Here is a 22,614-nt window from a genome sequence, read left to right on the forward strand (position 1 = left end):
TGTGTGAGCCCGTGTGTTGATTGGGGAGGATGCCGAGGCTGGAAGGGGAGCTGAGGCGACTCGTGGTCGGCACACGCGGCCCCGTCGCCCGTGAACCATGGTACCCGCGTGGTAACTGTGCTGCCGAGGGTCACGTCACTTCTCCCCACGCGACTTTCCTCTCCAACGTGGATGGGGGTGGCGAGGGGTCGGTGGACATGGGAGGTGGACGGGGCTGCGAAGCAGGACGTGGAAAAGTGGTGACAAGGCCACAGGTGCCAAGCATGGTGCTTCACCAATGGCGTCCGTCCACCAGGACCCTGGGAAACAACGCCTGTCCCGCTGCCACGCAGAAGGCAAGGTCTGGCCTCCCCCCGTCCCCCCTGAAAGCTGAGGCCACATCCCTTCTGCTCCCACGGGCTCGGCACCATTTTCACTGCAACTCGTGGGAAAGTAGAAAACTGAGGTCCGGGCCGAGCCGGGTGCCGCCTCACCCGACACCGTGCAGCCCTGTAAGCCTGACGGTCAGCGCTGGTGACACTCCGTGGCGACACTCGGAGCCTGGCAGGGCCTGGGGTCCCAGCAAAGAGTAATGTGGATTCTCCCGTCAGCAGGAGCTGACAGAGTTTAGTGCCTGACAAGGCATGCTTGGAACTCTCCGACTTTTCATGTCTTGTCAGAGCCCAAAACAGAGACACTTTCAGTTGAAGAAGCAAAAATTCCAACCTCCACCCACTCCTGTGTTTAAGTGTCAGCCCCACCCGACCAGACTCAGCCCAGCATGCCCATCCCCGGCACCGCTGCCCCAAACAGTTCCTCTCTAGCACAGGGCCTGACTCCGAAAACACAAAAGCACGTCCTCAGGCAAATTAAACACATCCATGTGCCACATCTTATTACCAAACCATGTGGAACGCAAAATAAGAGTATTAAAAATGAGCCTCATGGTGATGAGGGAGACTCGCGTTGTATCCTGGGCACCAGCCTCTGGGAAGCTGCGTAACACCGGGTGCGTCTCCTCCAACAGACGCGCACAGAGCCCGCAATAACTCAAGGTATTTTATCACTGTATGTCTGCAGGCCAGGCATCAGATGGGAAAAACACTCCTGAAACAAAATTAAATAGTTTTAGATCTAATTTTACCAGGCTGAACTGGGTTGCAAATTGATTTTCGTGGAATCTAATAGAGAACACACACGTTGCCTCTTATAGAAAATCCACCTACCACGCTGCTTTCTACTCCACTGCTCGCTAGAAGTAATAAGAAACTAATATTTCACAAGGCAGTGTGTCTCGTTCTGTAAACGGCCTCTGGCTCTGAAGGAGCCGGGAGCGGCCTGTCGGGGAGCCCAGCTCAGGGGCCGCCCTGTCCGGCACCCGGAGTGCCCGGCCAGCCTGTGCTCACCGGCCTCACCTCGTCCTTGTCCGGCACACACTCCCTTTTCTGCTCATTTTCTCCTCTTCCTCACACCTGCCTCCAAACACAGGCAGCGTTGGGCTGTGACACAGAATGGGCATCGTCATATCATTGGACGACCTCTGCCCCCTCCTGGAGGGCTCCCTGAGCCCTGCTCCCTGGGCAGGCCCCTGCCTAGTTCTCTCTCTATTAAAGCATCCCTTATAGTCCTGGTCACAGGACACAGGGACTCTTCTCTGCTTGGTCACTTCCCCAGTTTCCTCAACAGCAACTGTTAAGACTGGAGCATCTCCAAAACGGTATCACAAAACCCCTGAGCAGGTGAATACTGACATTTATTTACAAGGCAGTCTTAGGGCACGATTATCCACACCGCACCACCATGACTCCTGCAGGCTCCCTGCAGCCCCTCCTGGATGCCTGAGAATTCGTTAGCAACTTAACCAGGAGGCTGAGAGGCGGGGTCCTGAACCACAGACGTGGACGACCCTGCCAACGGACCAGAGTTCACTCAGAAAGGAGGGAAAGGCTGCACTGTGGTGAAATCCAGGAGCAAAGGAAAAGGACCCTGTTGACTAAAATTCTGTTCAGTCCCATCTGACTAGCGCCCACACGTCCCATGAAATGGTCCCGTCTGCAGATCGCAGGATCTTATCATGAAAACAGAAGGGAATCCTCACCCGCATGAAGTCCCCATTCTAGTCGGGAGAGGTGGGCAATCAAGCAAGTGTGACACATAGTGTTGAAGATGCTGATAAAGGCTGTGCAGAAAGTACAGCAGGAAGAGGGAGTTCTAGGCTGTTCTAGGCTATTCTGGAACATTCTAGATCCTGGGGCATAGTAAGTGCTCCATCGATCTTCGCTGAATAAACAGGTGATGGAATCAACAACCAGCTGTTTCCTCCCTGGGTTCAAGTAGCCAGACTGACCGGGGACAGTACTTGATGTGAAGGACATAGAGGCACAGGGACAGGTGTGGTCGGGGGCCAGGAGCGAGGGGGCTTCTCAGCACTCTGTAGGGCTGATGTCTGTCAATACGTGTGACCCCATTACATGGGGTAATGGGGAACATCGTGGATCATTACACACGTCAGAACGGTGGAGGGCTGCTGGGGTCAGCTCCGGAAGGGTGATTAGCAACCCTCACTTGTCCTGAGACAGTCTGCATGAAGAGACCAGTCCATTAGGAAGCTTCAAATTAATGAACATCATTTCATACATTAGCCAGGAGCTCCATTCTAAAGAGAAATAATTAAACTTGCAAATTCAGATACTAACACTTTGACCTGCTCTCTAAACAATTACTTATGTGATCAGTTGTTCTATTTTTGGTTATTGGAGTATCTAATTCTTGTAAGAGATAAGAAATTAGCCACATTCAAACAGCACTGAAGAAGAAAATGGTGTTGACAACCAGTCTAAACAAAGGCGGCGGAGGACAGGGCGACCTGTCATGTCTTGTTTCTAGTTTCCAAATGAGCTCAACTCAGTACTTAAGTAATTAAAGTAATACTAGAAAATAAAATAAAAATAATACTGGATCCAGTGGCCTTTGGGAATATAAGAGGCAACAACATCCACTCAAAGCCTAGAAACCTGCAAAGAATGATTGTGTCCTGTGACGTGCTGGATGGTATTAAGGGGCAGAGAAACCTTTTTATAAAATGGTAATAGAAAGAAAGCTATAAAATAGAGGGACTTGTGGTTAGCATGTCTCCAAAGAGAAGAGGGCAGGGAGGCCAGAGGATGCCAACAGAGGAAGCGCCAGACGTGTGAAGAGCCAGCAACATGGAAGGAGGACTTTGGGGACATGAATCACAGAGCCTGTGCAGGACTCACCCCTCGTGCAGAGGGTTGTGCCTGTCACCGTATCTGCAGGTCACTGACAACAGTTCTCGGAGGACTTGCATGGGCCTTTAGGGTCAAATTCTTACCTCCTGAGAATTTCCTGCTTCAAGCTGGTTCTTTAACTCAATTCCTGACCCAAATCACAGGACCATCCCTCGAGACCTCACGGGTCCTCAGAGCCGATGAGCAGTGGAGGCTCCTGATTTCAGCCCCAAACTCCCTGCAGTTCAACCTCCCACTGGAGCCCTTGGTCACCTGCTCTCTCTGACCAGGTGACCAGGAGCACCCTCCGCCCCTACCAGGGACCCCTCCGTGGACGCACGTCTCATGGTGTCACAGACGAACACAGGAAACCACGTGACAACAGGTTGTTCCTCTCACCTTGGACGTTGGAGCTGACATCAACACCGCCCCCCCTACAATCGCAAGCGCCAGCAGCCCTGGAACAAGAGGAGACCATCCCAGACCGTCCCAGAGGGGGCTTCCCACGGCAGACACCTGTGTGAGTGACATGAAGCAAGAACACATCTGTTTTCCTAATTGGAGAAACACATTTCAATCTGGGTAAAAACTTTGCCCAGAAAAGTCTACAAGACAGTTGCTACCAACCAGGGTGCTGTAGGCCAGGCACTCAGCACCTGGACAGACAAGGGACGTTTGCTGAAGGAGTGGCTGGTGGGCCTCGACCACACTGGCCAGAAGGAGGATAAGGAAGATGTCCTGGAAGCAACTCCGGCTTTCCCGTCGGGTCTCGGAGCCTGGAAAGGCCTTGGACAGCGTCCCACAGAGCTCAGCTTCCCACCTCCCAGGCCATCTGCCACCCGTCCCCAGGTTGGCCTCTCCCCGCGTGATAGAGAAGGTGGTGCACAGCGTGTCTGGCCACAGGGCCGTCAGGTCTGACACCATGCACTGTCCAGCAGGACCACTGTCGTCAGTGTGAGGGACGGAGCCCAAAGTAGCCCTTGCACCCCGAGGTTCGTGGGGGACCCGAAAGGAATCTAGAGAGATGTCTACACTGGCACATGCACCACTCCCTATGGAGCATCAGAGGGGAGCGCAGGGCTTCCCAAAGGCCCTGAGCGCCCTGGCAAAGTGTGAACACACACCTTTAGATGCAGATTTTCTGCTGTTTAAATGCACTTTCTGGCAGAGTCCCGTCCCGTCAGTCACATGTCAGCCATCCATGTCTTCGCCTGCTGTTCACGTAGAATGATCTGGTGTGAGCTGGTTTGTTTTAGGCTCCCACCCCCGCTTCCCAAAATAATCCAGGTGTAGCTGGGATGTGTGTGTGGTCCTCAAGGCTGCTCGCAGCACTGGGACCGTGGCCTGGTCAGGGCCCCCCGGGAGGTGGCCCACGCTGGCATGGGGTGGTCTTAGCCCATGACTTTGAGGGGAAGCTTCCCAGGAGGAGAACAATGTGCCCGAGAAATTAAACCACGAGGAAATGGTGGATTCCATAAGAGACCTCTTATTGCTCCAACCACTCCTTGAGAGGCATGCTTCTAATTCCCGTGCACTGGAGGTCCTATTTTATACACATATTTATTAGCCGTCCTCCCAGCGGCAGGAGCTACTGCAACTCTCACTTAGGGGATCTCTTGCTACGAAATTTGGGAGCTTTGAAGAGGAATTCAGGCGCTGGATATTCCTGACTTCCTTTGAGTCTGTAATGGATGAAAAAGTGTCCTCCTCTTCACCCCCCCATCCCAGCCCTGCACGAAGGGTCTCCCGGGTAAGCCCAGAGACCCCAGCCTCACACCCGGGCCAGGGTGTCGGCTGCAGAGTCCTCACCGGCTCATTTGGAAGTTTCAGCCCCTTGGAGCATAAACATGGACGGTTATTGTGCTTTTTTCTGCTTTTCTTCTTTTAACCTCCTCTGTCCCCTCCTCCTCTTTGTCCCCCAGTGAGTCTCAAGCAGGCCCGTAACTTTCTAGTTATGTCCAATCTGTGAAACTCGGCCCAGATGGAAGTTGACCATCTCATAACCGAGTCTGACCCCTTCCAGGGAGATGGAAGGGGAAACATCTCTGTTTAATTGGCCAAAGTCGAGGTGTGTCCACCGGATATTTTAACTGGCCCCCGTGTCCCCTCAGCAACAGTTTCCAGATGTCGGGTCTCCCGGGGATGAGTGTGGGGTGTTGCTGGGGACCATGTCTGGGCCTCAGACCCATCTTGGATGAGAGTTTTCTCTCCCCCTCCTTCTTATTCCCTCCCTCCCTTTCTCTCTCTCCCTCTCCCCCACTCTCCCCTCTCCCACCATCCCTCCCACTCACCCCTCACAATCCAGAAGGTTTATGTTTGCTGCCCTCCAGCCCCCTGGGGCCCCCTGTTCAGAATCAAGACTCCAGGCCCATGGTGATGACGATGCACCCAGACAGAGCTGCAAAGGTAGCCCCTCTGCCGGCCTGGCCTTCCCCTCCTCTAACTTGGGTCATCCCAGACTCACCTTTCAGTGGAAGTACGCTTGGCTCTGGAGCCAGACCTCCTGTGCGCAGTAAGGGGTGGACGGTATTATTAGCTATCAGGTCACCTCCTGCAAGATGCCCCCCACACCGACCTCCCGGGTGCCCCTGGACAGGCCAAGTCCCTCAGCACTGTTCCTTCCTAGCATTAGAGTGTGAAATTATTGGTTAGGGGTACAACTAATTTGCATTTGATAAAGATTTGTTGAGTGAATATATTAGTCTGCTCGGGCTGCCATGACAAAGAACCACAGACACGGGTTTAAACAACAGACATTTATTTCTCATAGTTCTGGAGGCTGGGAGTCTGAGATCCAGGTGTGGGCAGGGCTGGTTCCTCTGAGGCCTCTCCCCTGGGTGTGGACGCCACCTTCTCCCTGTGTCTTCACGTGGTGGTCCCTCCATGTGTGTCTGGGTCCTCACCTCTTCTTTGAAGTCACATGGGATTACGATCTACCCTGAAGACATCATTTCACCTTAATCACCTCTTTAAAGACCCCATCTCCAAATGCAGTCACATTCTGAGGTCCTGGGGGTCAGGACTTAACGTGAATTTTGGGGGAGGACACAGTTCAGCCCATACAAAGAATGAGGAACAGACACAGGCTGGCTGCCTGTTTCAAGACCAAAAGCATGAGTTTTATGCACCTGGAAGTTTCCAGAAGAGCCTCACTCCTTGTGAGAAGCAGACCCTCTTGTGTTACAGAACTCGGTGCAGACCCAGAGTCTTTCTTCACCTGAATCCCCTTGTTCATAGATGACAGCTTGAAAATGGCCTCTTAAAATACACATTCCTGAAAATCTGCGAGAAAATATCTTTGCCTTTCCTCCAAAATATTCCTTTCTCCTGCCTGCATGGAGGTTAATTATTTTCTTACTTCCCGAGGTCACCCACCTGTTCAGGCTGATTTGCATTTGTGTTTGGATAGAAGCGGCACCCGTTCAAGACATACCTGTGTTGAGGGAGAAGATACAGTCAGGAAGGAAAGTGGGTCAAGCCTGAGGGGGGCCATCTGTCAGAGTGCGTTTTGGCAAAAGAAAAACATAAGAAGGGAACGTGTAAAGGAGGCTGGGGTTTGTAGCCCAAAGGTACTGACTGCGCTTGGCGGCTTCCAACTGTCACCTTCTTTCTGTTTCGCAGCTGAGCTGGGCTGGACGGGGCAGTGCCTGGCCCACAGACGCAGAGGACACAAGCACAAAAGCTCACTCCAAACGGTTGAAATAGGGCAGAACCCAAGTGCGTGAATGATCTAATTTTTTAAAAATAACCTATGAACTATTTAGTGCTTTGCAGGAGAGGATCAAATCCTTAGGTATTTTGGCAATTACGGTTTTTATTAAAATTTCCAGCAAACATGTTATTTCCCATGGACGGATTTTCCACGTAACTGACATGGGCTCGTGCCGCAAGACTTTTTTAAATTTTCATCTTACTTGGTAAAAACTGTTTCATAAATTGTTGATAAACACAACAGTCTGTGAAAGCAAACATGGCTTTCACAAAAGCAGGCTCCAAAACGCCGACATTTTCCGGCTCCTCGTGGGTAAACTGAGTCTCCACATCTGCGGGGCGTGTGGCGGGGCCTGATGCTTGCAACCTTCCGTGGCCCCCGTCCCGCTCACGTGGGTTCTTGCTCCCTCTGTTTCCATACGTACAGCTGTCTGGACGTGAGTCCGAGGACCGCTCCGAAGAGCCTTATCTTTGAGAGTCTTCTTAAAGCCTTTTAAATACATTTGAGCTTCCAAATCTATAAAGTAAGCAAAAAAGAAAAAAGAAAAAGACAAACCCAGGTCTCGATAAGGGGGCCTGACTGCACCTACGGTTTACCTTTAGTCTCAGCCGTTCAAGGGTGTGTGTTGATATCTCTCTATGGTTTTAGTTCGCGTTTCCTTAACGTGTACCACTGTTGAGTGCTTGGAGATGTGTTTATTGGCTATGTGAACATTTTCCTTTGTCAAGTTTCTGTTCAAGTATTTTGCCCATTTTTTTAATTTGAATTTTTTGTCCTTTCTTATTACGTTATAAGAGATCTTCTTTTATTCTGGATAAAAATCAGTTGTCCTGATTGTAAATATATTATCTCAATCTGTGGCTTGCTTTTAGTTTGCTTAACAGTGTATTTCATTGAGCTGAAATTTTTAGTTTTGATGAAAATTATATTTTCTTTTATGATTGGTGCTTTCTATGTCTAAGAAATCTGCCAACACGGAGATCATGAAAGTAACCTCCTATATTTTCTTCTAGGAGTTTTATAGTATTAGATTTTATGATCCATTTAGTGAACACTTTCATTATGATACAAGATCGAGCTCAGAATTCACTTTTTTCCAAGATGGTGTACAGGTTTTCAGCACTGTTTGTTAAAAAGACTTTCTTTCACCTCAGTGTATGACTTTGAGATCTTTGTTGAAAATCGGTTGATCACACAGGTATGATTCCATTTCTGAACCCTCCATTTTGTTCCATTTTTCTATCTTTATGTCGTTACCAAATTGTGTTTGTTCTTCATTATCAATATTGTCAACCAATGGGATCTCATCCATTTCCAGGAAACGGCTTCTGCCCCGGAAAATGCTTCCCCACGTGCTCCAGAAATATATGAAATCACATCAACTTGGGCCAGAGCCACTTATTTTGCAGTGAGCAATAAGGTTTATAACACAAATGCCCTGGATCATTCCAAGTAATTCATTAAAAACACCTTTAATATGATGGATGGTGACCAGAACTTCCCTAGAAACAATCCCTGATTAGAGGCCACCCCAGGTGCTCTCCTCACAGGGGCCAGTCCAGGTCAGTGCATCTCACTCAGGCCAACATCCAGCTGGTTCACAGGGCCCCTGGGCCCGAGCTGAGAGCCACAGACACAGCTGCGGGGCAGGGAGCACCCAGCCCTTCCAGCCGCTTTCCCTGGAAGAAGACCCTCTCCTTCTGACTCTCCAGTGAGAGGCTGGGAGTCCTGTTAACCAGCTGCTTTCAGCAGACCCAAACCAGAGCTGCGAGAAAGAAAAGCAGGGCCTCTATTTTCCATCAGTAAGTAACCAGCACGAAACCACGTTTTCAAAGGTGACCGTGAGAAACACAAAGACCAGAACCAGTTGGCTACTGGGGCTCTGCTCACCTGGAGCCAGTAGAAGTAGATACCAAACTGACAGGCGCATGTCAAGGAAACAACTACCGAAAAAGTCATCGACAGCAAATAATTTTTTTTAGAATTTTTCTAAATAGAAAATGTAATTCCTCACCCTTTTTCCTAATGACCTTCTAAAGACTCGGTCTGGGGGAATTCCCTGGCAGTCCAGTGGTTAGGACTCTGCACTTTCGCTGCCAAGGGTGCAGGTTTGATCCCTGGTCGGGGAATGAAGATCCCACAAGCTGTGCACTGCGGCCAAAAATTTATAAATAAAGAGTCAGTCTGTCCTTTCTTAAGAACAATTGTTTCTCAGTCAGAGGGTATGTGCCTTCAGTGTTAAACATTTCTCTTTCATGAAGTATCGTGGCAGGAGATGGTAGTTGGAGTTTCAGGTGGGCTGACTCAGCAGCTTTGGTGCTTCCTGCCTGGTTTGTCTGCTGGGTTTAAGCCGGCCCGTGAAATCCAAAATCCACCGAGGAGTGGATGGGGCAAGAAGGGATAGGGTTCACAGAAAAACCACAGGATGTCCAGTCAAATTTGAATTCTTTTTTATTTTTTAAATTGTAGTAAAACATGCATAACATAAAATGTGCCATATTCACCATTTTTAAGCATGTAGTTCAGTGACACTAAGTACATTTGTATTGTTGTGCAACCATCACCACATCTGTGTCCAGAACTTTCTTATTTCCTCAAACTGAAACTCTGTCTTCACTAAATAGCTCTCCCCCTCTCCATCCCCCAGCCCCTGGGAATCACCATCCTCCTTTCTGTGTCTATAATTTCTACTTCTCTAGGGACCTCACCTATGTGGATCATACAGCATTTGTCTTTTTGTGCCTCGCTTATTGAGTTTAGTATAATGTCTTCAAGGTTCATCCATGTTGTAGCCTGTGTCAGAATTCCCTTCTGGGAATTTTTAAGGACAAATAATATTCCCTTGTGTGAACAGACCACATTCTTTATCCACCCATCCATCCATCCATCCATCCGTGGACACTTGTGTTGCTTCCACATTTGGCTATTGAGAATCATGCTACTGTGAATGTGGGTGTACAAATAACTCTGAGTCCCTACTTTCAGTTCTTTTTGGGTCTATACCCAGAGCGGAGTTGCGGGTTTCACAGTGGTTGAACCATTTTACATTCCCACCAACAGCGCACAAGGGTTCCAATTTCCCCACATTCTCACCAACACTTGTTACTTTCTAGGTTTTTTTTGAGAGCAGCCATCCTAATGTGTGTGAGATGGTGTCTCACTATAGTTTTGATTTGCATTTCCCTAATGATTAACGATGTTGAATATCTTTTCATGTGCTAATTGGCCATTTGTGTATCTCCTTTGTAGAAATGCTTATTCAAGTCCTTTGCCTTAAGTTTGAATTTCAGATAAACAATGAGTAATTTTTTTAGTGTATGTATGTCCCACATGATATTAGAGATGTATATACACAAAGTATCTGTTGTGTATTCAAAACTCAATCTTAACCAGGTGTCTTGAATTTTTATTTGACAAATCTGGCCACCCTAGAAATCGAGAACTCTGATGGGTGGAAAACAATCTTTAAGTATTTCACAGTTTGGCTAAGGTGAGCTCTGAGTTGTTTTAGTGTGTTTTTGTGGGTGTCTGGCTGGTGGCCCTGCTTTATTAGAAGATTGTAATTTCATTCTGAGATGCTCGAGACTAAATCATTTGAGTTTCACACTCTTTCTGGAACATTATTGGGCTCGCTTAATGAAATTATAACTCAAGCAAGAGATTTCATTCTCGTGTAGGAAATTAGCTCGGCCATGAGGGTTTGGGGAACTGGGCCTTCCCTGGGCTTATTCTTCGTGTTCGGCAGAATGAAGAGGTAGCAGCCCTTCTGGATTTGAGTTATTTATTGTTCTCCGAGTGAACATTGTATTGTTGCCCGTCCCTAATGGAAACAACAGCTGTTAACAGGCTACTGAATGAATTTCAATGTGAACTCCCCTGGCCTCTGGAAAGCTCGGCCAAAGAGAAAACAGGCTCAGAATTGAAAGAAAAAGAGTAAGTTTCAGGCCTGGGTCTGGACACCTGAGGCTGACTGCATAATAAACCGCCAGTTGACGTTTCCAGGAGAGATCACACTTAGATGAGCCCAAAACCGGAGCTCCTTTCCTACGACAGAAGCAGACAAAGGCAGCATGATGCATGGAGCATGTTAAAGTGTCCCTGATGAGGGACCCTGGACAACACAGCCAAAGGCAGGGCAAGGGCAACCCCATGGCGACCCTGTGACACACTGGATGAGCAACAGGGATTCTGCCTTCGGCGGTTTTCTAAACATAGTCAAGGTTCACATGGGAAGTCACGAATGCTGCAGCCTCGAGGAGACAGAGCCGTGAGGGGCAGGGGTCTGAGCACAGCGGCTCTGGGGGTGTCGGGGCTGAGCTCTCCTGTGGACTCACTTCTGGTTGGGGTTAAGGTTAGGGTTAGGGGTTAGGGATTAGGGTTGGGTTAGGGGTTTGGGTTAGAGGTTAGGGTTAGGGGTTAGGGTTAGGGTTAGGGGTTAGGGTTAGGGGTTAGGGTTAGGGTTAGGGCTCTGGTATAAGGAGCTTTCCTTCTGGTCCCTTCAGTAGTCATTCTTTCATTTCTCCCAGTTGGGCTTCAACCCACCTGTCTTTCATCTCTGTTCAGAGGGAAATAGCTGAGCCCGTTGGTCCCAAGCACCACCTCCTCTCGGGTCCGAGTTCCCCTCTGAGCTGTGCTCAGGAGGTCTGCACCCGGGACCACCCCTGGGGCTGCAGACAGGGGGTCCCTGGGCTCCTCTCCCACTTCAGTTACCGCCCCCACTTCAGGGGAACCTCTAGGGCCCCTGTCCGTTCCCTCCTCCTGTTCAGTCTACTTTTGCTCAAACAATCAGTAACTATACTTTACAGGTTTCATAAGTCCTTTTTTTTTCATGCCCTCAAGCCCACAAACAGGTTCTCCACTACTGGGGAGAAATAGTCTTGGCTCTGTTTGCAGGACTCTCATTTCGTTGAGGCATTTCTTCACTGGCCTTAGCTCCTCTCTGTGAAATGTCCTTTGTCTGCAGGCCCTGCCCACCCAGCTTCCTGCAGGCTCAGGCTAGGGTGCTGCCCTGCAGATGGTGACTTCCAGTTTTGAGGGACATGGAGATGCCAAAAATAAGAAAAGAAGAAAGATGGAAATCATAAAGTTTAAAATTAAATGGAGAGGGGAATTTGATAAAATGCTGTCAGAAATTCAATAAAAGATGGAACCAGAATGAAGTGGCTAAAACCAAAAATGACCTTTCAAACTCCCATGTCCAAGCCCTCAGTAATAAGAACATATGAAAGCACTGAGTTTTTCTGCAACTTGATGTCAAAAGTGCATTTCCTGTCCTTCTTTTCTTTCCAGACAAAGTGAGCATGCTGTCCACCTTCATCGCTTCCTTCAAGCACGTGAGCCCCGGGGCCGCGCACACGGAGGATGAGGACAACCTCAGTAAGCAGAGCCCCTTCCCCGAGAGCCAGGGCCCCAGCCCCACGTGCAGAGGGGGGACCCCAAAGGCTGAGACCCTTGGGGTCGGGGGGCACCACCTGGGCTTCCCAGAGCAGGAGGACCTGCTCCCACCCCCCTGGGATCCCTTCCCTGCCTGGAATCCCGTTCCCCCCTCCCCAGGATCCCCTCCCCACCTAGGATCCCATCCCCCCTGGTATCCAGTCCCCCTTGGAATCCCATCCCCCATTGAATCCCATTCCCCCCTGGAATCCCATCCCCCCCTAGGATCCCATCCCCACCTAGAATCCCATCCCCCGCCCCCGAGATCTCATCCCCCCTGGAATCCCATCCCCTCCTGGGATCCCATTCCCCCTGGAATCCTGTCCCTGCCCGGGATCCTTTCCCCACCTGGAATCCCATTTCCCCCATGGAATCTCATCCCCCCCATGGAATCCCATCCCCCCAGATCCCATCCTCCCTGGAATCCCGTTCCCCACCCAGAGGATCCCATTCCCACCTGGGTGGTAGGAAATATTAGCAGTGACTGTGTGATTGAGAACTCCAGGTTCTGGAGTTCTCAAGAAAAAAACCCAGTTCTCTGGGACCATCCCTTCTCTCTTTCCTTTATTTTTTCCCCTCCAAACCAAAAAGGGGAAAAAAAGAAAAGAAAAAGAAAAATGAACACAGCCTGTTTGAACAGTTTGTACAATTATTTAACAAGGAAAGAGCTGGACGGGTGCCTGCAGTCGAAACAATGTTTTGGCACATGAAACCGGAGAGACAACAAAGCCATATGGGGTGGGGACTGAAAAGCCGGTTGGGGGTGGACCTGCTGGGAGTGTGGAGGAGACCCCAGAGCAGACGGAGCATGTGTGCCGGTGAGGGAAAGTCCAGGCGTGTCTGTCGGGTGGTGCACCCACCTCTTGCTTGTAGAAGGAAAACATGGGGGATGAAACAGTCCAAATGACAGGAACACCTCTTGCATTTCAAAATTACCTGACAGGTGGTTACCTTTGCAGCTGGAGTCAGGCCTGTGCTTGTGGGGAGCAGGAGGCTAGATGCCGGTCACTGGTTTTTGGTGGGGCCAGGAAGCCACGGCAGGAGGGACTGGCCCTGGAACGTTGTCCACTCAGCCTCAGATTTTAAGAAACACGACAAGCTCTCATGAATATCCCCTTCCCACAAAACACAATCACCAACAAGATGGGAAGCTGAGGCTGTTACCCTGACTGTTCCACAAAAGCAAAGTCACAGAACTGAGCAACCTCAGTGACCCTGTGGTTGGAGCCCTTGTTTCCTAGATGGAGGCAAGTGTGGAGGGTGTGGACAGGATGCCAGTGGGTCAGAGCATGGCCTCCCCACTGCCCACAGGCCCAACCTCACAGGTCCCATGAAGCTCCAATGGCTGGTTCTGTTCTCTCCTGACCAAAATTGGAAAGTTTCTAGGACTTAGTTAGTTAACTTAGTTAACTTATTAGTTAGTTAACTTAGTTAACTTACTGGTAACTACTTCAGTAATGTGGAACACACATGCACACCTTGTCTTACCACCCTTCTATTTACTGCGCTTCACAGATACTATGCTTCTTACAAATTGAAGGTCTGGAGCCACCCCACATCGAGCAAGTCTATCGGCACATAGTTTTGTCAGAAGTAATGCCACTGCACACTTAATAGACTGCAGTCGAGTGTAAACATAACATTTATGCATTGGGAAACCGGAAATCCATGTCATTCACTTTATTGCAGCGGCCTGGAACTGAACCCACCATATCTCTGAGGTGTGCCACATGTACACACACACACACACACACACACACATTTACTTATACATATAAAAATACACACGCGCGCCCCCAAGCTGACCTGGACGTGTGGACAAAGCTATTTGATAAGCACGTGGAATAGATGCCTTGAGGAAGAAAATCTTACTCTGTTTCATCCCCTTTCCTGCTCGAGCTGCTGGGACCCTGGCTGAGTCTAGTCTCCCCGTAGGAGCCCTCTCTCCCCATCCAAGGGCAGGGGAGCCTGACGGCTGCGACCCCAAGCTCTAGCTTCACAGCCTTGGGCAGTGAATCCATCCCTCAGGGCATCAGTGCCCGTGTGAGGGGTGGGGAGGGTGGCCTGGTGATAGAGTTGAGGATGGAATCAAGTAGGAGGATGATGCACGAGGATGTTTTAGGCAAAGACCTGGAGAAACAGGAAACGTAGATCAGGTTGGCTGACGCTAGTAATTAAGGCACTTCCCCTAACTCAGCTCATGGCTGAGAGGTAGAAACTTAGAGATGAGAATGATTTTTAATTGTTTATTACATGTTAAAGTGCCTTTGAAATGCTTGGAAAATCTTATTGTCTATCAGCGGATTAGTCATCCCCCTTTGTAATTTGTGCTGTTATTGAAGACCTGTTTTCATACATTATTCAAAGATAAACCTTCAAATTAATGCACTTGTCGTAATACCTCTCATGAGCGTTGCCAATGCAGTGCTATTAATGTGCATCCAGATGCCGTGGACGTCGGGGAAGGGGTGTGTGTGTGGTGTGTGTGTGTGCTTGTGCGGTGTGTGTACACATCAGGGAGGAATGGAGGTGACAGAAGCCAGGGTGATTTCTCCTGGAAGTCTCCTGTTTTATCTTCAGACCCTGAGGGTGGGCGCCTGTGTTTGGTTGAAGTGAAGGCCCTGCCCCTCCCCATGAGGCCTCACCCCTCAGGACCACCGGGTTCACCCCCTGCAGCCTCACGTCCTTGGTCCGCATTCGTCTCTGCGTGACGCTGGAGCTTGAGCCCCGGTGTGAAGGGTGGGGCTAGGTCGGGGTCAGGCCATCAGAGGCTCGGCCTGCAAGAGGACGGTGCCTGCAAGTCCACCCACGGACCAGCCATCCTCAGGGTGGGTTTCGGCTGAGTCTACGGGAAGATGCAGGTTTTTCATTCTTCTTGTCCAGGAGGGCAACTCTGAATACGATCTTCCTTGAATGCTGAGAAGGAGCCAATCACTGCCCCAGCCCATCCCCTCCGTGCCCACCACTGACCCAAGGGCGTGATTGACTGGGTCACATGAGGAGGGGCCGAGAAGCCCACTCCCTGTCAGGCCCGCAGAACAGCACTGGGGTCTGGAGGGAGGGAGGGAGACCCGCCTGCCCCGCTGGCCTGGTCCTTCCAGGACGCGTGGGGCCCACCTGGGAGAGAGGCCGTCTCCTGTCTGCTGCCAAGCCTGACCCAGGAGCTGTCAGGGTCAGGCCTGTGCCCGACCACAACACCAGGACCAGGTGTCCTGAAGCCCGCATGGCCGCAGCTGCCAGAGCCATCCCCTGAGCACCACCTCGGACCCTCCTTCCTGAGCCAATGGAGACTCCAGGCCCTGGGCTCGATCCCGCCAGCCAGGCCCATCCGATCTGGACATGGCGGATCCGATGGCCGGTTCTCTGTATCTCCTACCTACAGACGATGTGGTGCCGGGAAGTCTAGCAGCGTGATGACCAGACAGATGCTGGCCCTGAGGGGGCATCGAGGAAGGAGACGCAGCTGGTGACACACAGGCACCTACACTCACCCGGGGCCTGGCCACCTGGAGGCGACAGCCGAGGACTGGCCCCCGCGTGGCCCGTCCATGTCCAAGCAATGGCAGCGGGAAGCCCAGCTTGACTTGGAAGAACGTCTCTCACCTGGAAAGTGAAAGCCCAGCCACAGCCAGGCCAATATAAAAGTCTGCTCTTCCCCACAAAATGCAGTTCTTGTACGCGTTGGACCTTTGACGGTAGCACTGCCTATTCTGTCACGTAGGGTGGGTGCTCCCGGGGCTCAGGAGGGGGTCGGTGTGACAGAAGCAGAGGGAAATAATTCCGTTTCACATTTTCCTCCCGTGTCTCTGACTCAGACGTTCCCCTCTGTGCCTGGCGGTCTTCACTTTGCCAGCGATGGTTCTATTACTGCGGGTGGTGTTTAGCTCATGTCCTTTGAGGTTATTTGCCTCTCATTTTCCTGATTTCCACAACAGAAGGACACGTGTGACTGTCTGGAAATCTGAGGCTGCCCACACGGACCTTCGACACGTGTGGTCATGGATGTCTTGTCGGGTTCGGCAAGAACAGGAGAGTTCCCAGGGTCAAGGCCGCAACCACCCGCGGGGACACAGGACACGTGGCCTCCGAGGCTGCCTTGAGGGAAGGCACTTGGCATCCAAGTCAGGCGTTTTCTGGGGGGACTGTGGTGTGAGCCGCAGGTGGGGCACAGTGGGCCCCAGACCCCTCACACCCCCTGCTGCCCTCCTGCAGGGCTGAGGGCCCCGCCCTGTGCTTGTACAGAGAGACAGATGGACAGAGACAGACAGAAACACAGGGGCCGGGGCGGGGTGGGGAGGCCAGGTGAGCCATTAAGGGGACTTCAGTGCACTGCTGACTTTTAATATGTGCCTTCCCCAGGCCAGCCCTTCACACACGGTGGGGGGTAGGTTTCCTGCAGAGCTACTCCCGGCTCTGACATGTATGAGACTCTGAACTGTGACTGGCGAAAATAAGTTATGTGGGGAATGAATTCCAGAGTGGGATTAAAGGACCCACTAATTCTTATACCCTCGTATGAACTGTCCACTGGAACCACTTCCAGTGTACAACACACACATTTTCAGAATCAGATTGCTTTTATCACAAAATAAACATTCTCTGACCAACTCCTGCACCCAGAACCCTGGGAGGACCCCAGCAGCTGGGCCACCACTCTTCCCTAGGACTTAAAAAGGCAACGGCAGCTGTTCCCTCTTCAGTGGTCACAATCAGTCACCGTAACACAAAGCACTCGATCTGGAGCCTGCAATGTTCACAGATTGCGCTGAAAGTTTTTGTTCATTGTCTCCACTGATCCTGGAAAAGTCCCGTGTGGCCAGTTCTGATTGTGCACCGCTCAGCCGCCAGCCCCTGGAGTCCTGCCCACACTTTTCCCTCCCGCCTCTAGGGATGGACCACCTGGTGCAAACACCTTCTGGAGTTGGCGGGGCCTCCGCAGGTGACAGGACAAAACCCACCCCTGGAGAGCTGGGGAAAAGCGTCCCCTGCAAGAACGGGCTCCTGACGACGCAGGATCAGCATGACCTTTGCCCACATGTGCATGAGAAGGGCAATCTGTCGTGCTGGCCGCCGTGTGAGACTAGGCGTCCAGTTCCCTTTTGCATGTCCTGTGCAGACACCAGATCGGCCCAGGGTGCCCCCGGCGTACCCAGATAAAGGGTTAAGATTGGCAACCTGCCCCAGGGGGGCCCAGGGAGCAGCCAGGCCAGGAGGGCAAGCGGAGACTAGGCCCTGCCCCGTCCCCACCTCAGGGTGAGCCCGGCATTCGGCCACGGGCTGAGGAGCAGAGCCCTGGGCTGGGGAGACGCGGGGGTCCTGCAATGCCCAGACCCGAGGAAGCAGGTGGGGGCAGCTTCCCCAGTCTTCCAGGAGCGAGCCTTCTCAGTCTCTAGACTGTCCACCTCTGGGTTATTCTCTCTGACGCCGGGTGTGTGAAACCTATCGACTCAATGGAGGAGAAAATGAGAATCATTTCCTGGGTCGGGGAGGGGGCTGCAGAAGAAGGAAACGTGAACTTGTGGGATCAGAGCTACAGTTCTGTAAGAGGATCTCATGGACCTGGCAGGGGCCTGGCGAAGGGGCGTGGGGTCCAGCAGAGCCAGGCTGGCAAACCTCAGCAGCACCAGACCAGCAGGGCAGGGTACCCCCCTCGCCACCCCTCCTCGGCCCGAGACTGCATCACGAGAGCCCGTGTGTCTCCACCCCTTCTTTCTGGGGGTCCTGGAAGCCCAACTCATGAAATAAGCAGGGAAGTTGGGCCTTGACAAGAAGATGCAGCTTAGAAGTGTCCGCCTCCCTTCTGCCTCCCTTTTTCCCGCTCTTTTCAAAAATGCAGTTGACTCTCCTCAGTGTCAGGGGTTTTGCTAAGTCCTTTACGGGTGTCCTCTAGCTCAACCTCATAATAAGCCCTAAGGCAAGTGCTACCAAAACCCACATTTATCCTCTTAAGAAAACGGAGTTCAGGCAGGTGGAGGGACTGCCCAAGGTCACACACACCAAGGTCGGGGGAGACTGTGGCCTCTCACCTGCTTGACTCCAGAGCCATGGAGTGACCACTGCCCACCCTGCAGCTTCCCTGACCTCACGCAAACTCAGGAGGCCAGTTAAACGGAGCATCTGGGCCATGTTGGGGGAGCAGAACCCCTAATCTGCTCATTTGCAAAAACCAGCATGTGACATCACCCCCAGAGAGCATATCAGGATGGAGTCCAGAAGTCTGCACTCCCATCAACTTTTATTAGTGACTGATTATCGAGGAAGGGGTCTTCACCCACGCTCGGATCTCCGTGGCTCACTTTAGACTTTAAGGATGACAGTCCTAGGATGTCGAAGAGAAGAGTGTGGAAGCAGTTTCAGTGCAAGTGGAGGGGAACCTGGGTCTGCCGGGCTGTTCCTCCAAGATAAACCTTCTCCTCAGAAGGCTCAGAGGGCATCTGACAGGCCAGCCACTTTAATCACACTCACGGCCACACTCAATCCCCACGTCATGGGAAATCAATAAGAAATTAGAGAGCTCCCAGTGAGTTTCTGGGTAATCTGCTGTGGGCTTCTTGGATTGGGTTATTTTTTTTCCATCTTTACCTTTGGTTTGGGAAACTGCATGGTTATTCCCATCTACCACTCCTTGGCCCGAAATACCCCAAATGGTAGAACTCCTTGCTGTGTGTGCACCCAATATGCACAATGATCAAAAAAAGAGGCTGAGACTCAGTGTTGATACTTGGAAGGTAATTATTTCTACTGAAATAGACTGTAAACAAATGTTGCCCACCTCTAACTTATAAAATGCTCAGGTTCACCCCTTTGAACAAAATGACGTCTGCAAACCAACTGTTTTACAGAAGCAAACTGCTGGAGGAATGCTGATAGCCCACCTCGCAACTCAGAGCAGCTGAGTTTGCAGCAAACAGCGCTCTGAAGTCGGAGCCTGATGCTTTCCGCGGGGCACACCTGCTGGGGATGATGTGGTTGAGAAGGACTGGCCCCGAGCTGGAGCCAGGACGCCTCTCAAGGGCGCCGGTCTTCAGCGTGCCCTGCGTGCCTGTGAGATGGTCCTTCTCTCGTGGTGACCATCCAGCAGCTGCACCGTCGGGACCAGGGCACTGACCCAGCACGTCTTCCCGCTGCCGGCTCTCGGGCTGGGGTGAGGGAGACATTCTCAAAGTCTGCCTACGCGCTGTGGGCTGGTGGTAAAACCCCCTCGGGTTTCCACTTGCTGAATGAGTTCCTACGGAGAAATCTGCGTGGCCCCAAGCCTGGCCGCTTCCTCCCGCGTCTGTCCACGCTGTCAGCAGAGTTCCCCGCGGCATCCTCCTCTCCCCAGCTCCGTGTCTGTGAAACGGACAAGAAAGTGACCGAGTTGCTGGAAAATCGCCTTCCCAGCCACAGCAGACGTTGCTGGATTCAGTCACACCTCCCCCGATTAACCGACTGTGTGTCCCCGGGCAGCTGTTTCATCGAGTGGGACCTCAGTTTCCTCTCCTAGAAAACAGGGCCATAACCCACCCCGGAGTGCATTTTAGGAGTGAGGGGCCAGAGTGAAGGTGTGAGTGAGGTCGGGGAAGGGTAACCCACCGCCCAGCACTGTCAGCCTCAGAGCCTCTCGGGAAACCCAAGGCTTGGGCGTTCCAGAAGCACGTCGGCCAGGGCAGCGGGACGCACATCTGTGGCTATGTGGGGACCCACTTTTGAGGTTCAGCTGTGTCGGAGGAGGGTGGTCCAAGAGGGCCAGACCAGAAAACTAAATTGTCATTACCCTCCTTCCTCACATACAGTTAGCAAATGATGATTTTTGCTAAATTTGCTTCATACCTTTTTGTGCAAAAGACAGAAAACCTCACAGATACAAACGAAGCCACCCTCTGAGCCTGTGTTCCTCGCTGTGTCCCAAGGGAGTTGGGACGTGTCTGAGCTTTACCACCTGTGTGGAGGCATGAATGCTGTGTAACCTCTGTGTTCTTATAACTTATTAACCATAACCTCTGTATATTATTTTGCAAGTTGCTTTTATCATCTAAAATTATATTTCAGAGCTTCATCTACGTAGAAGCATCTAGATCTAGTTCACTAAGCCTAAGTGCCACCCAGCGTCCAGGGTGTGAGCACACGATTCCCTCGCGTTCCACCCCGAGGTCAAGGCCTCCCTGACCTCCGCGTCGCCCAAACCCGATGGAGAGAGAGACCACGTGTTCCTTTGGTTTGGGGGGTCGGGGGGCCTGTGCAGGGACCCGGCGGCACTCAGAGAGCAGCTGGGAATGGCCCCGAATGGGGACACACTCCCCGCCCGCATCCACCCCACTCAGTCCACTCCGGGCACCGCACAGGGCGGGGTCCCCTCCTCTGGGCCCTAACCCCCACCTGGAGGGGTGAGGTCAGTTCTGCGGACCTGTGATCCAAGGTGCTGCCCATGTGGTCTCCCCATGGCCTCCAGAGGGTGCCAGGCCAGCTGGTGTCCGGAGGCCGAGTGTTGCAGGGGGTTACCTGCAATGACGCCCTCAGTCGGGCCACAGCCCCGGGTCACGCTGTCTGTTCTCACCTCCAGGTACCAGCAGCGCCGACGTGAAGGAAAACCGCAATGTGAGCAACCTGGAGGCCAGGCTGCCACCCTCCGGGGACAGGGCCCGAGGGGGCGCACCCGGCCTGAAGAGGAAGCGGCCACTGGAGGAGGGCAACGGCGGCCACCTGTGCCAGCTGCGGCTCCTCTGGAGGAGGCTCTCGTGGTCCATGGCACCCAAGAACGCACTGGTACAGCTGCACGAGCTGCGGCCGGGCCTGCAGTTCCGCACGGTGTCGCAGACCGGCCCGGTGCACGCACCCGTCTTCGCTGTGGCCGTGGATGTGAACGGGCTCACCTTCGAGGGCACCGGGCCCACCAAGAAGAAGGCCAAGATGCGGGCGGCCGAGCTGGCCCTCCGGTCCTTCGTGCAGCTCCCCAACGCCTGCCAGGCCCACCCGGCCCCAGGCGGCACAGCCCCAGACTTCACCTCCGACCAGGCCGACTTCCCCGACTCCCTGTTTCAGCGGTTCGAGCCCACAGCCCCCAGCGAGGGCTTCCCGGGCCGCCGCCCTGCCGCCCCTGAGCGCCTGTCCACGGCCTGCCGGCGGGGCCGGCTACTGGGCCGCCCGCTGGACCTGGACCTGGACCTGGACCTGGGGGGCCCCGCGGCTCCAGGCGCAGGGAACCCAGTGGTGCTGCTGAACGAGCTGCGCTCGGGCCTGCGCTACGTGTGCCTCTCGGAGCCCGAGAAGAGGCGCGCCCAGAGCTTCGTCATGGCCGTGAGCGTGGACGGGAGGACATTCGAAGGCTCAGGACGCAGCAAGAAGCTGGCCAAGGGCCAGGCGGCCCAGGCCGCCCTGCAGGCCCTCTTCGACATCCGGCTGCCCGGCCACATCCCCAGCAGGAGTAAAAGTCACCTCCTGCCTCAGGTGAGAGCTCTCCGGTAGCTGCTGGCGGGCGGCGTCCTCGGGGTGCGGGGGTGCCAGGGAGCAGGGACGGGGCAGCAGGAGGACCCCCTGCTCTCTCCCTGTGAGTGGGGGGCGCCCGCACCCCCCCCAGACAAGCCAGGCACTGCCTCTCCCGCTGCGGCGTCGGAGCCATGTGCCGGCTCTGGGGAGAGAGACCCTGGAAGCGTGTGAATGGAAGAACTGTTGGTCCCGACTTAGCAGAGGGAAGGGAGAGCTGGGCAGCTGGTCACCTTGGTGATGGTGACACCGGCTGTGCGGGGGCAGTGGGGGCGGCAGGGGTTTGGGGCGGCAGGGGTCCTGACCCCAGAGAGGACTGAGGGACAGAAAGGCCCCTCAGTGACTATCTGCGGCTGGGCCGAGGGAGCCTGCAGGGGGAACGCGAGTTCGGTGCTGGTTTGGGCTGAGTTTCTGGCTCCGGAGGCTGCAGGATGCTGCCTGAGCAGAGGGCCGGGCGGAGGGAGGAGCTCCAGGCTGGGCCTCGCCTCACGCCGCCTCCAGGGCCTCGTCACACCAGAGAACACGCATGCTTCTCACAGAGCTCACCCCCCTCACTCAGGAAGTATTTGGTGCGCCGTCCTTGTGTCGGGAAGTGTTCTTGTACCACTTTGCAAGCTCTTCCTTCCTATTCTTGTAACTGCTTATTTATGCAAATTATCTTTTTTCTTACCATTTTGAGAACTATTTGTGGGCATCTCTAACGTATTAGTTACAGGAAGTTATTCTCTTTCACTTTTGGCATCAATGAAGGAGAGAAAGATTTTACAGTTAAAGGCCTTT

General features: G+C 52.8%; 1 protein-coding gene across 1 annotated transcript in view; it reads left to right on the plus strand.

Annotated features, from left to right (window-relative positions):
* Window positions 1-22,614, plus strand: part of ADARB2 (adenosine deaminase RNA specific B2 (inactive)) — a gene marked incomplete at both ends in the record, with an annotated part of 380,379 nt that overhangs the window by 251,805 nt on the left and 105,960 nt on the right. The window contains 2 exons of the mRNA XM_082617254.1: window positions 12,229-12,315; window positions 20,915-21,798. Of these exons, the coding sequence (XP_082473380.1) occupies window positions 12,229-12,315; window positions 20,915-21,798 (971 nt within the window). The remainder of the gene's footprint in view (window positions 1-12,228; window positions 12,316-20,914; window positions 21,799-22,614) is intronic.

Source organism: Mesoplodon mirus (assembly GCF_964341445.2).
Source record: "Mesoplodon mirus genome assembly, chromosome: 4".
Classification (NCBI taxonomy): domain Eukaryota; kingdom Metazoa; phylum Chordata; class Mammalia; order Artiodactyla; family Ziphiidae; genus Mesoplodon; species Mesoplodon mirus.